Source organism: Pseudophryne corroboree, chromosome 2 (genome assembly GCF_028390025.1).
Source record: "Pseudophryne corroboree isolate aPseCor3 chromosome 2, aPseCor3.hap2, whole genome shotgun sequence".
In the NCBI taxonomy this organism is placed as follows: domain Eukaryota; kingdom Metazoa; phylum Chordata; class Amphibia; order Anura; family Myobatrachidae; genus Pseudophryne; species Pseudophryne corroboree.
In genome coordinates, this window is record NC_086445.1 from 289930945 (window position 1) to 289946042 (window position 15098).

The following is a 15098-nucleotide window of genomic DNA, read 5'->3' on the forward strand; positions in this document are numbered from 1 at the left end:
CCCAAGTGCCCTGTCTTGGAGTAGTCTTGACTCCTTCCTCTACTTCAAACCACACATTCAGCACCTCTCACAAAACCTGCCTTTTTATCAAAAAAATATTTCCAGGATCAGACCCTTTCTAACCCAGGATGCTACTAAGACTCTTATCCACTCACTGGTCATCTCCAGACTGGACTACTGTAATCTGCTCCTGACTGGCATTCCTGACAAATACCTCTCTCCACTCCAATCTATCCTCAATGCTGCTGCCCGGCTGATCTTCCTCACCAAACGCACTGGCTCCCCTTCCCTTTCAGAATCCATTTCAAGCTTCTCACACTCACTTACAAAGCCCTCACCCACTCCTCACCCATCTACATCTCTGACCTTATCTCCCTTTACATTCCCACCCGTCCTCTTCGCTCTGCTAATGCACGCCGACTCTCCTGCCTACGGATTACTTCCTCCCACTCCTACCTCCAAGATTTTTTACGTGCTGCACCACTTCTTTGGAATTCCCTACCTCACCCCCTCAGACTCTCCACCTCTCTACAAAACTTCAAATGATCTCTCAAGACCCACTTCTTCACCAAACCCAGCCAAATCTCATCCTAACCCTCTGTTCTACGCTCTCTATGTACCCCATCTGTGTCACCCCGGTCTGTCTACCCCTCCCCTTTAGAATGTAAGCTCTCACGAGCAGGGCCCTCTTCCCTCATGTGCTTATCCTTTCTTACTTTAATAATCTTCAATTGCACCACATCCAGCAGTCTTCTGCCACCTGATACTTATTCCAGTGTCATCTGCTGATGTAACTATGTTTATTTACCCTGTACTTGTCCTATACTGTCATCAGCTGTAAGTTGCTGTTTTCCTGTTTGATTAATGGTTTATGTATTCTGTAATTGGGCGCTGCGGAACCCTTGTGGCACCATATAAATAAAGGATAATAATAATAATAATAATAATAATAATAATAATAATAATAATAAGAAAGACAGAGTGTAAAAGCAAAATCCAAAGATGTTACCAAAACATTCATCACAATCTATTTAATACTACAATAACCACTTAAAGCTGTGGGAAAATCCATCGCTAATTTTCGAACACCCGAAGGAAAGGAACATCGTTAACGTTAAGAATTATTCAATAAAACCATTATTAGACATAAAAACACAGAACTGCAGAACAACACAATTAGCATGCATATACTTATAATGGGGGTCATTCCGAGTTGATCGCTCGCTGCTGTTTTTCGCAACATAGCGATCAGGCTAAAAACCAGCTGTTCTGCGCATGCGTATGGGCCTCAGCGCGCATGCGCCAAGTCATTTCACACAAAACTAAGCAATTTTACACAGGGGCGAGCAACGCTTTTCAGTCGCTCTGCTGATCGGTGTGTGATTGACAGGAAGTGGGTGTTTCTGGGCGGAAACTGACCGTTTTCTGTGAGTGTGCTAATAAACGCAGGTGTGTCAGGCTAAAACGCAGGAATGACTGGGGAAACGGAGGAGTGGCTGGCCGAATGCAGGGCATGTTTGTGACGTCAAAGCAGGAACTAAACGGACTGAGGCGATCGCAATCTAGGAGTAGGTCTGGAGATACTCAGAAACTGCAGGAAAAGATTTTTGAGCAGTTCTGCTAATCTTTCATTCGCTATTCTGCTAAACTAAGATACAGTCCCAGAGGGCGACGGCCTAGCGTTTGCAATGCTGCTAAAAGCAGCTAGCGAGCGATCAACTCGGAATGAGGGCCAATGAGCATGCATATACTTACTATAAAAGTAAACATAAAATAACAATAAGTAAACACAAAAAAAGGATACTTAGGGCATACAAATAACAACAATTAACACTGCCTTGAGAGGATAAACTAAAAAAAAAAACACTAAGAAAACCCTACACCACACCCCACAACACAAACCTATAAGCAGGCACATACTTACCCGCAGATGAGCTTGTCTCCCAAACAAAAAAATAGGCAAAAGACCAAATAACTTAAAGAAAAGGCTACTCTGGCCAAAAACAATAACAAAAACCTATATGCTTCCTTCAGAAAGGGGAGAAAAAACCCCACAGAATAAGCACACTACGATAACCCCACAACACACACCTATGAGCATGCACATACTTACCGTAGATGAACTTGTCTCCCAAAAGAATAGCAATAGGCCAAATAAGTTAAAGAAAAGGCTACTCTGCCTAAAAATTGTAACAAAAAAAACCTTCAGAAGAAACAAAAAAAAACATTATAAACACGCACATAGGGGTTTATTTACTAAGATTCGTAATTTTCAGAATCATGTTCAAGTTCAATCACGACTGACATCGACAGTGTAAATTTGCAACTTTTTGAATTGATTACGACTAATTTACTAAGCTGTCGTATTCGTATTTTCCGTATCTTCCGATGTCGATGTCATTCGTGCTTTTCTGCTGTAGATTGCGGCCGCGTTTGCTATTTCGCGGCCGCGTTGTTGTGTTTTTTTTACGACTGCGTCACAAGTCTGTTACGGCAGTGATTTGGAATTTGCTGCCGCGTTTTTACTCCTAAGTTTCGTTTTCGTCACGCGGCCGTGATTGGTTGTATTCGTGAAGGAGGAGTGTCTGTGCATGTTACTATAAAAACGCCCCAAACACTCCGCACCTCGTGGGTTTAGCTAGTGGAGAGGAGAGAGGAAGGTGTATTTGGAGTTGGTGAGTTTGGTGGAGTTTTTGGTGGATTTGGAGAGGAGTTTGGTGATTGTTGAGTGCTGTACTGTGTGTGTTAGTAGTCTTGTGATCTTTGTAGTATTGTTTTTTCACAGTTTGTAAACTTTTTTGTCCTTGTTTTTTTTTTTCAGTCTTTTGTCATTGTTTGTGAGTGAGTGAGCGTGTGTGTTGGCTGTGTGGTGTGTAGTAGGAGTAGTGGAGGAGTGTGTTTTGTGTTTTCATTTTTCAGTGTTTTATGTTGTTTGTCATGTCCGACTCAGAGGTCAGTGTGGGGGCGGAGGTTAGTGAGGTGGCGGAGGTTAGTGAGGTGGAGGCTGGTAGTGAGGTGGAGGCTGGTAGTGAGGTGGAGGCTGGTAGTGAGGTGGAGGGGGTAGTGAGAGGGAGGAGGTTAGTGAGGAGGAGGAGGAGGGGGTGCCTGTTGCTGTATTTTCCAGTGATAGTGATGGTGTTGTGGCTCCGCAGCCACGCACCACTACCAAGACTGGCAGGAATATAAAGTTCAGCTATGCTGAAAACATGGCGTTGGTGCGTGAGCTGATGAAGCACCATCGCCAATTGTTTGGTCAGGATGCTGCCAGGGTGTCCTCCCGCAGGAAGTCTGCCCTGTGGGGGCAAGTCATACTTGCTGTGAATAGTGAGGGTGTGGTGAGGCGGACAGAGGACACGTGCCGCAAGCGATTTTATGATATTAAGCGGCGTGTCAAGGCCAAGATGGCCAAAGAGTCCAAATCTGCACGGAGAACCGGAGGTGGGCCACCTTTACGTGTAAGCTATCGGGACTGGGAGGAGCCTGTGCGGGCATTGATTCCTGGCGAAGTGGTGTCTGCTACTCATGTCCGGGATTCGGACCGACCCACGCAGGATGGTAAGTTTGATTTGTAATATTGTTCTTAAAATGTCTGTAAAATGTAGATAATATCATTTTTAAAGTGTAAAGGATGCATTTTTTAACACAAAACAGATTGCAGGCCTATGCTCCCTTAAGGTGTGTTTGTGTTTAGAATGTGCTTTTTTCTCCTTGCTTTAGCAATTTTTTCAATTTAATTTAGTGCCAAAACATGTGCAGTGTTTTATAAAAAATGAATTTTTTTTTGGGTCAATTTTTGGCGATAATGCTTGAACATGTGTGTTTGTTTAAAATCAACAAAAGGTTTTTTTTTGAAACTAACTGAAAAGCGGTGCAATTTTTTTTACATTACATTATTAAAACATTTGCAAGTACTCAATCTCTGCAATATCTGAAGCAAAAATCTAATTTTTAAATAATTTATTGTGTGCCACATCAAGTACATTTTGAAATTCAACTCAAAATCATGAATCTAGAAGCTCTTAAGCTTAAATATTTGGTTTAAACAATACTTAATAGATGCTTACAGTACATTAATGGTTTTCAGTGGGTCATTTTTCTAAAAACATGGTAATAATGTTGGGGTCACTTTTTCAACAGTCACACAGACCAGCCGCCCAGACAGGCCTCAGACAAGTCAGGATGAGGCTGGGATTGCAGGTAAGTCTTCACTGTAGTCACATATTCTGTAAACACATAGAAGTACAAAATATTAATTTTAAATTTTGCACCTAGGTTCTGCTTCTGGAAGCCGACCTCCTGTAAGGCGGCCATCACAGGGCTTGGGCCACTTACCCAGGAGGCCAACTAAGACACGGCGTCTTGGCTCGGATTCAGCACCTCCATCATCCCCACCCAGGCGAAGACTTTCGGCAGTGTCACCCCAGCCACCACTGGCACTATTGGCGAGTTCGCAGAGTGATGAGCCCAGATCACCTCAGTTATCTGGTGAGTAAAAACATAAATTAAACACATAAGCAATAATATACACAGTACACTTAATATGTTGTTAGTTGGTTTGGAGTTTACATGTTTTCAACAACAAGCAATGTGATGTAACGTCTTCAATTGCTAAAGGTGCTTTAATCAAATTATATAAGGTCTTAGTGGATGGTCTCGACAACCTATTTGTAGGAAAATATCAGATTTGAGTAAAAATTAAGCACACACACGTTCACATTTTCCAAAAATATGAATACAATTAAATTTTGGCCCAAAAAAAACCACACCATTATAGTGTTCACACATCGCCCCTGTCCAGTATGTAGATGGCTTACTTGCTCTGCTCCTCTGGACTATACAGGTAAGTAGTCTATATCGTGGTGAGGGGAGGGAATCTAACAGTGTAATGGTGTGGAGGGGAGTTAGTTAGGTGATGAATATGCAAATCTGTCTATGTTAGCGCCTGTGTTGGTATATTTTTAACAATAGCTTTAAAATTGTTAAAGTTGTGAAAATCAAGTGTTAATAATTCAAAAATGGAGTATTATGAATGTATTAATGTGTTGCATTAGCCATGAAAATTTTAAAATAATAAAACATTGCATGTTGCCCACCCCATACAGAGCACAACTTGATGTCCGCCGTGGACCAGCAGGGCCCAGACCAACAGCCATCCATCACACTGCAACTTACAGCTGTTGACCCAAGCCTGCCAATACAGTTGCAGGATATACCCCAAGCATCCATCAGTCCCCAACTGGCACAAGCTCCGCCCCCAAGCCAAATTCCAGACGAATTTTGGGCCAGTTGGACAAGCCAACAGGCCCAAAGCAATGCCAGCCTGACCCAACATACACAACACCTTGCCAGTCTGCCCCATCATCTACCGCGTATTAGTCGCAACTCGGGCAGACTGATAGTACAAGTAGGGCGAATGGCTACCTCAATGGAGCAAATTAGGGCTGAAAACAGCCAAATGAATGCACATTTATCCCGCATTATAGATGAGCAACAGCGCCATCAGCAGGCACTCGTTCAGCTCATTCAACACAATCAAGTGGTGAATGAGTCCTTATCCAGGATTGTAGCCAGCCACACTGCTACTAACACTCAGCTGATTGCAAGTTTAAATAATTTGAGCAGCAATATTTCTATGATGGGAGCTCAGCAAGTAACCTCCAGCTCGGGGACCACGACCCCTATCCAAACGCCAGTAACCTCCCCTGTTCGGCGTTCCTCAAGAGCACGTGCCAGTGAGCCAGCACCCAGCACACACAAGCGAAAAAAATAACAACAATCTTTTTGGAAAAATAAATAAAAAAATTTGTCTAAAAAACACATTCCTGTGTCCGTCTCCAAAATTTATGAAGCTGGTCTGTATGTATGTATGTATGTTTTTCCAGGGTAATGACTGTAAATGTTTTGTTAGCATCAACTAAGCACAATGGACACACCACTATAAACAACAAACAGTAAGTAACAAAACACACAATAGAAAGTAGAGCAAAGTGTTTAGTGAAGGATAATTACAGCATAATAAAACTGACCTGTAAAATATCGCAGGATCACTTCTTGACGTACCTGCCTCCCTACATTTGTACTCACACTGTCACCAGATGGATCTAACTCCTCTGCTTGCTGACTGCTTTCTCCCTCACCATGTGCCAGATGTTGACTTAAACACAGATTATGGAGAAAACAGCAGCAGAACACAATTCGAGTCACCTTTGAGGGACTATACAACAAAAGGCCACCAGATTTATCCAGACACCGAAAACGTGACTTCAGCACCCCAAAACATCTTTCTATCACATTCCGCGTAGCCTTATGTGCATGATTATAACTGTGTTCAGCAGGAGAATCAGGTTGGGACAATGGAGTAAGGAGCCAAGAGTAGCAGCCGTAACCCCCATCACCTGAAAAACATATATAGTCAACATTAGGACATATGTTAGATTATTCTTTCACCTCCTCCAAACTCTAGGTTGTGGTTAAAAGACAGACACACAAAACATTTTCAACATACCCAACAGCCAGCCATCAGGCATTTGTCCCTCCTCAAATTTCTCGAAGAGCGATGACTGACTGAGGATGAAGGAGTCATGGCAGGCACCAGGGTAACCTGCAACAACACTCATAATTTTTAAATTTGCATCACAGACCACCTGGACATTAGTTGATTGATCCATATGCCTATTAGTATATATATACTGGCGGCCCTTAGGTGATCTCAGCTGAACGTGTGTGCAATCTATGGCCCCCAGCACATTGGGCATGCCAGCAAGCTCATAGAAAGCTACCCTGACAGCACTCCACTCCGACTCCTCAGTAGGGAAGCAGATTGAGGCTTTAATGTGTGGCTCCAACACATCCAAAACCTGAGTGGACATTAAAGAAGCTAAGGTGAGTGTCATGTTAGGTATTCTCTACAATACTGTGGTGTTTCAACTTACACAAGCAACACTTAGCCATAACCGCATATGTATTTTTATACTCACCTGCATCAAATATCTTGAAAAGGTGGGCTGTGAGATCCCAATGACGTCGCCTGCCACAGCCTGGAAGCTCCCAGTAGCCATAAAGTGTAACACAGCCAGGAGTTTGTGTAGGCCTGAGACAGAGCGAGAGCGTGCTGTCTCAGGGTCTATGCCCAGTTTGACAAGGTCATACAGGTGGAAAATGTTGTTTCGATTTAGGCGGAACATCTGTATGACCCTATCATCGGACAATGCATTTAAGTTTAAACGCCCTCTAAATAAACGAGGCTGGCGCAGCCTCCGCGGTACCTGGACAACCTGTTGACCATGTTCACTTACCTGGTCCTGATTCCTTGAAGCCTCATGGAGCAGTCTAACGTATCCCACAGCCAACAAAAAAACATTGCCACACACCACAGCCGCCATTTCAGAGTGAGAGAAGTTCAGAATGTGCCTGAAACACTTTTATAGGCCCAAAAAATCAGGTGTGAGTAATGGATAATTAAGTACACATGTAAACGCGGTTTCCAAAGGCTGGCCTTTTTTTTTTAGGAAAAAAATGCGAATCGTAATTTTTCGCGGCCGCGAAAGCATTTTCGCGGCAGCAAATACAATTACGAATGGTTAGTAAATGACCGAGATTCATATCTAAACAGGCGTAATTTGACCGATGGTGTATTCATTCGTAATTTTGTACTTGGACTTGCAAAAAAATACGAATGCCCTCATCACTGCCGTGATTACTGTTTAGTAAATGACCGAGATGCCACTTTGAAGAAAAAACGCCATCTCGGTCAAAATCGGGAGCTTAGTAAATATACCCCATAGATACAAAAAAAAAACCACATACACCTGTGAACATGCATATACTTACTCGCAGATAAATATACTGTTGTTCCTTTGAGAATAATTTACAAAAACAGATTATTCAAAAATCAGGATATTAGTACACTACAATACATGCCAAACATAAAAACAAGAGACCCCCCCCCCAAAAAAAAAAAATGTTTGTGCAAAACGCTGTGCATTGATACTACAAGAAAAAAATGCACCGCACCAGAACGTGGCGCATACACATCAGCAAACAACATACTTCACACAATTAGTCACAAAATTACACACACCTAAACGTCTCTGCATAACACAATATATTTACATTACTTCATACAAATTTGCAAGGAAACAATGCATATATTAAAACATCAAAAAACAAACAAATCTTACCTTAAATAAGCACTCACCATTTCGACAAAACACCAACACACCAATTCCACAACTCCACTCCTCCACAACTCCACACACCAACTCCACGCCTGCATACACCCACAATCCACGGGTGGGTAGAACAAGCTTAAATAGTGTTAGCAATCAAATTGCATATGCATCACCTGTGCTAATTATGATTAAACATGCATACGCAGGTATAAAAAAAACCCAGAGCCATACGCGCAAGCCATCACCATGGAGCATGATCTCGCAAATGAGTATAGGAAAATCAGAGAGGAGTATGCAGCAATCAGGAGGAGACAGCAGCGAGTGGAAGCTAGGCTCCAGTAATTGGTTGAATAGCAGGAAAGAGGCTTTGAGGAGCCAGCAGAAGAACCCAGTAGTGAAGTACCCCCATCTACTGGGGAAGAACCACAACAAGAGGCTGGTGTGAGTTCCCTGGCTGAGGAAGATGTGGGTCAAACTGAGGAAGATTCTGGACCAACTATCAAAACTCAAGAATCAGCTCCACACAGTGGAGAGGAAGCTAGCAATATTTCTCAGGCTACTGCATCACATGCAAGGACCCAAAAGAGAAGATGCCAACCACCATTTACCAAGAGGGAGTTGGCCATTCTGGTACCACAATCCATTGAGAAAATTCATTTTGCCAGTTAAAATATGGGTGCTGGGACCAAGGACCGTATCTGGAGGGAGATCACTGATGCAGTTAATGCAGTGGGTCCAATTGTCCACACACCACAAGAAGTCAGGAGACGGTAAGTACATACTGAGGCATACTCAAACATATGATTGTCTGCATTCACTAAGATGGGAGGTTAGTTTTTGAAGTAATGTTTCCTATAGCAACCAAGACTTACATATGTTCTCTTGTAGAAGGTGCTACATAAATGAACAGCTTAGTCTTTGTTTAAGATGTTTCTATATCTAACTTTAAGTTAAATTTGCAATTGCAATATTTAGTGCTATGTATGTGTACAAGTAGAATTGGACCAAAGGAATGTAGGATGTGATATTTCTGAATGCTTTATGTATACAATTGATAATTAAAATACAAAAATAGAAATAAAATTTAATAATGTTTTGTTCTTCTCATTTCCTCCAAACACAAACACATATGAAGTTGGTCTGACTTCAAATCCCACCTGAAGCAAAAAAAAAGTCTGCACACTGGAATGCTTTGAGGGCAACAGATGGAGGGCCACTCCCTGGCACTGTGGAATTCACCGAGTTGGAGGAGCAGGCGATGGTCTTATGAGGAGGTGGCAGGTGTGTCCGAAATGGACACCGATACACCTGCCCTTGTAGGTCCACATGCCTTGGAAGATAAATTAATTCTTTTTTTAAAAAATGTATACTGTTAAAATTTGTGAAATGTGGGGTCCTAATTTTTTTTTAGTTTGTCCTTTTATATCCTTTTCCAATCACAGCACAGGAGAGGCAGCACACTGAAGCTGAGGAGCGGGGATTGAGTGACAGCTCCAGTGTGGGGCAGGAAGGGCCACCATCACAGCCACACACTGCCACACTGCCCCAACCCACTCTCTCGGAGCTTCTGGATGAGATTGTAACCCATGGGAAAATCAACACCACCTTCCATGACTAGATGCTCCGGGAGGTCAGTGAGCTGACCTCCTCAGTCTGTGACCTGTCTTCCATGGTCTGTGAGCTGTCCTCCATTATGCAACAAGGCATGTGTGACATCTCCGCCAGTATTAGAAAAGGCATACAGACCATTGCAGACCTCCTTGGCCACAATCTCAGGAAGGCTCCTACACTTGGCCCATCTCCTAGCCCTGCCCAGGAACAAGATCTGACTGGGCAGGCCCCTTGAAGATCCATGTGCAGATCTCAGGTTGAACAACCCCAACATCCGGGGGGAAAGGAAGAAACAGTGATTTCTCTCCAGTCCTTGTTCCCTGCGCACTTTTTCTGTTTTCAAAAATGTTTGTTCTCAATGTTTGTGGGTCAAGTATGTCTAACTCCCTGCTGCAGAATGGGGTTTGGCATATTCTCTTTTCTTTCCCTGCCTGTGATGCATTAGCCTGAGAACTTGTCCCACCTTCCTCTTTATTTTGTGGCGTTGATTGTTGCGTTTGGTTATTGGGCCCAAAAATGTCCTCAATTTGGCACACATCTTCCTCACCCAGTGTTCTGATACCAGTCTCTTGTTGTGTTTGTTGCCCAGTAGATGGGGGTACTTCACTACTGGGTACTATCATCCTATTTTCTGCACAGCCAGGTGCTTGTTACTGTGCCATTTGATGTACATTTTTTTTCATTTGTCTTTGTGTTTGTGTATTGTTTTCGTAATATCAGTTTTATGAGTATAAATATTTTAAACCCTTACACTTTGTCCTAAAATTGTGTTTTTATTATTGTGATGCATGGTAATGTTTGTATTTATAAAACAAAGAAAAGTGCTCTGAGTATTTTTTGGGGTTTTTAAAAAAAACCATACTAGGGGGATACATTACTAAGATGGATGTTCTAGATAAGATGGGATGTTGCCCATATCAACCAAACACATTTCAGGAATTATGTTGGAGAAGGCGCTAGATAATGGGCAAGTAGAATGTTATTGGTTGCTATGGGCAATATCACATCTTAAATAAAACTCCCATCTGAGCAAATTAACCCCTATAAATGTAGTACCTGAAGCAATATTACAGAACATTTTAGGTAAAGTAGGGAAACCATATTACCCTCTTTACTTGGGATGCTGATGGATTACACAGGTTCTGTGGCTGATTAAAACCAGCTAAAATGTAGGCTTGAAGTCAGCCAGCCACAGAATCTGTGTAATCCATGTGTGAGCCAGGAAAAAGGTTTAATATGGTCACCATAAAGGAGCATTATGGTGTGAATATTGTTATATGAAACACACAACAAATGTATTAATCGATAAAACATAGCACGTCTGTGGGATATATAAATACAGTATGTGTGTTTTGGATGTACAATGCAGCTTGATAGACAACTCAAAGCAATGTGTCATCACAAAGCAATGTGAACACAGAAAGAGGGCCTTCCAAATAAAATAAAAAGTTTTGTGTTATCTGTACAATTGCTTCACAAACAAAACATGTTGTACATGTGCAGTACACATGTAATAGTTGTAACCAAACATGTGTGTAGATTGTGTGTTGCACATATGCAGGGTGTGATAAACTACATACCATTTCAGAGAGAGAGCTAGACATACAATGAGCTGTGGAGGTGGTTGAATTGCATACAGGTGTGTTTGAATTACAACTAATCGGTGGGAGCTGTCACACAGGACTCCTGCGCTGAGAGTTTGCAAGTCATGCACAGCCCAAGACTTACTCGTCAGCTGTGAAGGCCCAGTGTGCACTAACAGCGATGTGCTTTGCAGCTGTGCAAAAACCACGCCTGCAGCACTTAGCACACTCCCCCGCAAGACACCCACCTACACGCCCCTTTTTGCTAGCCTGCGAAGCCATGACCCCGCACCGCCTTCAACATGTCTCTTTGTTGTTGCCTGACCGCAAACAGAAAATCCATGTGTATTGCTGCACATTCGTCGCACGGCGAGCCCGGCACATGTGCACTTGTGGCTTTGCGCATGCACATTTGGCTAAAATCCACCGCTTGCAATGTGAATTCTGGCAGCGATCAGGTCTGAATTACCTCCTGTGTTTGTTCTATGTAAGCACTTGTAAATCAATAGGTAAGAAGGTAAGTAGTAGGACATAATGTGCACAAAGAAATCTTTTTAAACCTATAAGTATTTAAATATGTTATAGTTATAATACTGACAGTTCTAATGTGACATAAATTATATGGCCTACTGTATGAATTAATTTCAAGTTTTCAGTATAAAGTAAAATTACTCCAACTTTGATACAATTCCATAGCCCTTTCCTATAACTCATGTATTATTTTCTGCATGATACATTTCAACATAGTTTCTTATGAAAACTGTATGTTCAAAAATATGAAATGTAAATGTGATGTCAATTAAACTGACTAATTTGCCATTTTTGTAGCATTTGTGTTTACCAAATGTCACCAATTCATTGTGATTCAAATGGCGATTTTCTATTCTGCTTTAATTCAACCAGCAGAGATTACTCATTTTTTTTTCTGGCTACAGAGTGGTTTGATAGATGATACTTATTTATCATCCATTCTAAAAAGGTCATTTATTTTTCCATCAATCTTCTAACTATTCAGAACATGTTTTTAAGAAGTAAGCATTCGGCTAAAATGATATTGCCCAAATGTATTGGTCCCATCTAACATTTGAATATTTAATAAATAATTAACTAATCAATCAATCAATCAATCAATCAATCAGCAATATGAGTTAAACAGTATTTTCTTAACATACAGTGATGATATTAAAATGTCAAAAAAGCACATTAATGTTTCAAATATTATTTTTTATACAGAAATCCTAGCATCATAGTAATTAGATATTCAGTGTTCAAATTCTATGTCTGCCAGCAGCACAATTTATTTATAGCATGCCAGAATACTTAATTAATTATGTAAATTATGTAATAACATTTCTGCCATTTGGTCATATCACTTATTCTAACATCCAAGGTCTAAGCTCTTTACAAGGCAATAAAACTACCCATGATTAAAGAAAATATTATTTCAATAATCTGATAATTATTAAGATGCCCTCCAAAATCTACAACAATGTACAATTAGCACATTATTTATAATGGGTGAATGGGTGTACTGTATTCTAAGATCATTTGAGCATCGTATGCTAACTGGTAAACACCGTCTGTCAATTTGTTTTAAATAACACATTTCAGTTGAATGGTTATTAATTCTGTAATTGTTCACTGCATGCCAGGAATGATTTAGCTAATTATCCCAATATGACTAATTTCATCATAGCTGTGTGTTTTAGTTGCAACAGTTCCAGAAGCTTGTAAATGTAGCAATAACAAATGTAACATAAGAAACTACACAAAAGTCTGGATTGGGCAGCCATGGTCTGTAGTCAGCTACACAATTCAGATTGTACATGAGTTTGTAGAAGGCACATGTATTAAAATATTTAGACTGTACACAGAGTCAATTCTTTATGAAGTACCAATATTCAAAATATGCTATATGCTACAGCTATTTTTTTTTATTTGGGGGATGGGGGGGAGGGATCACATTTACATAATATCCTCTACTAAATCCATGGAAACCTGACAAATTTTAGGAAATTATGGTCCCTTTGTTAAAATCCTACAGAAGCCACTTCATACATTAGTTTCCACTGGCCAAGTTACTGTATACAGTACATGATGCTACTTAGAAAATTGGCCACATGCTACATTCATTAAGATATAGTACTGTTCTTCCAATCCTTCATGAGTTCCCAGAACACTCACCTTACATGCAAGACTAGAAAAGTCTAGAGTCACTCACATATCCTGCCTAAGCTACTATATCCAATTACCTCATATCCATACAGTTAAACACACAAGATAGATAGATAGATAGATAGATAGATAGATAGATAGATAGATAGAGATACTTCCCTATTCAATAAATTCTCTGATTCAAGACCAACATTGCTGCCATATTGCTACTCAGAATTATTACACAAAATAACTATGCCTATAAAAAATAACAGTCCCATCAAAAGACAAATTTTATGCGAAAGCTCTAATAGAAGGAACTGAATCAAACTTCCAATCACAGTGCACATACTTTAGCTGCCAGTAGAAATCTTAAAACAAAAACTACTATACCAGAATGTCAGTGTTACACAAGACATACATATATTTTAATCAACTTAAGACACTTATTGTAAACAATGGTCACTCCATATAACAGTCACGTTCAGATGGGCGCATAAGGAAAACTATATAAAGGCTAAACACAAGCCACAGTACTCCAAAATTGATGCTTAATCATTACATTTGAAATAATTCCTACACAGCCCCCATTAAATCTGAATATACTGAAACTTACAATACTAATAATCGGCCCAAAATACACTTTAAAAATAAATGTCCCCCTGAGCACTGTGTTTTGAGAAGCCTGCACAGATCAGTGTGATCAGTGTGTGATCAGTGTTATCTGTGCAGTGCCCAAAGCATAACCAGCCCAGCCCAGTTTAGGGATCATCTGTATTTAATGAACCAGCACTGGGCTCTTGGAACTGGCCCTAGTTCTACAAATATGGGGATACATCATGAGTAGGGGTCCTCCATATTTTTAGACTAGCACCAGGTTCCACTAGCAGGGAGGTCATGCCAAAGTCAGGGAAGACACTTCATTGGGTCCTCTGGCCAAAGCATTAACCCCCACCTAACTAGTAAGTCCAGGCAAAGGATTCTTGGGATGGTATAGGAGAGCAGTGTGCACAGGGAGAGTGGTGTGGGGTGGTGTTGGAGAGCAGTGTGTGCAGGGAGGGTGTGTGTGGTGGTGTTGGAGAGCAGTTGTGCCAGGAGGGGCTGTGGGGGGGGGTGTAGGAGAGCAGTGTTCGCAGGGAGGGGGTGTGGGGTGGTGTAAGAGAGCAGTGACTGTGGGGAAGGGGTGCAGGGTAAGGCGTAGTGTAGGAAAGCAGTATGTGCAGGCAGGGGGTGAGGAATAGTGTATGAGAGCAGGGTGTATGTGGAGGGGGTTCAGAGTGAGGGGTACAATAGGAGAGCCATATGTGTGGAAGAGGGAGCAAGGATAGGGGTAGTGTAGGAGAGTTTTGTATGCAGTGAGGGAGAGCAAAGTGAGGGATTGTGTTGGAGAGCAGTGTCTGCAGGGTGAGTGGTAATGTTGAAGAGCAGTGTGTGCAGGGTGAGCAGTAGTGAAGGAAACAGTGTGTGGGAATTGGGTGTAGGATAGTGTAGGAGAGTAGTTTGTGTGGGGATGGGGTGCAGGATGCCCATTAGTGCAGAAGAGCAGTGTATGCTGAGTGAGGGTGCAGGGAGAGAGCTT

General features: G+C 41.5%; 1 protein-coding gene and 1 long non-coding RNA gene across 2 annotated transcripts; one reads left to right on the top strand and one right to left on the bottom strand.

The window, feature by feature from the left end:
* The first annotated feature begins 3119 nt into the window (after positions 1-3119).
* Positions 3120-5772, top strand: LOC135050742 (uncharacterized). The gene is made up of 4 exons (XM_063957115.1): positions 3120-3555; positions 4138-4197; positions 4273-4485; positions 5103-5772. Exons 1-4 carry the CDS (start codon positions 3207-3209, stop codon positions 5768-5770), a joined length of 1290 nt encoding a protein of 429 aa, XP_063813185.1. The 5' UTR covers positions 3120-3206; the 3' UTR covers positions 5771-5772.
* LOC135050743 (uncharacterized) lies at positions 4068-5170 on the bottom strand. Its single transcript, XR_010241781.1, has 3 exons — positions 5094-5170; positions 4333-4482; positions 4068-4223 (listed from the first exon to the last, which is right to left on the bottom strand). It is a non-coding gene; the product is annotated as an uncharacterized LOC135050743 (long non-coding RNA).
* Positions 5773-15098: the final 9326 nt, after the last annotated feature.

Coding starts and splice junctions, on each gene's coding strand:
- LOC135050742 (XM_063957115.1), top strand. CDS start 3,207: ATGGCGTTGGTGCGTGAGCTGATGAAGCACCATCGCCAATTGTTTGGT. Junction 3,556..4,137: donor GGACCGACCCACGCAGGATG/GTAAGTTTGATT, acceptor CTTTTTCAACAG/TCACACAGACCAGCCGCCCA. Junction 4,198..4,272: donor GGATGAGGCTGGGATTGCAG/GTAAGTCTTCAC, acceptor TTTTGCACCTAG/GTTCTGCTTCTGGAAGCCGA.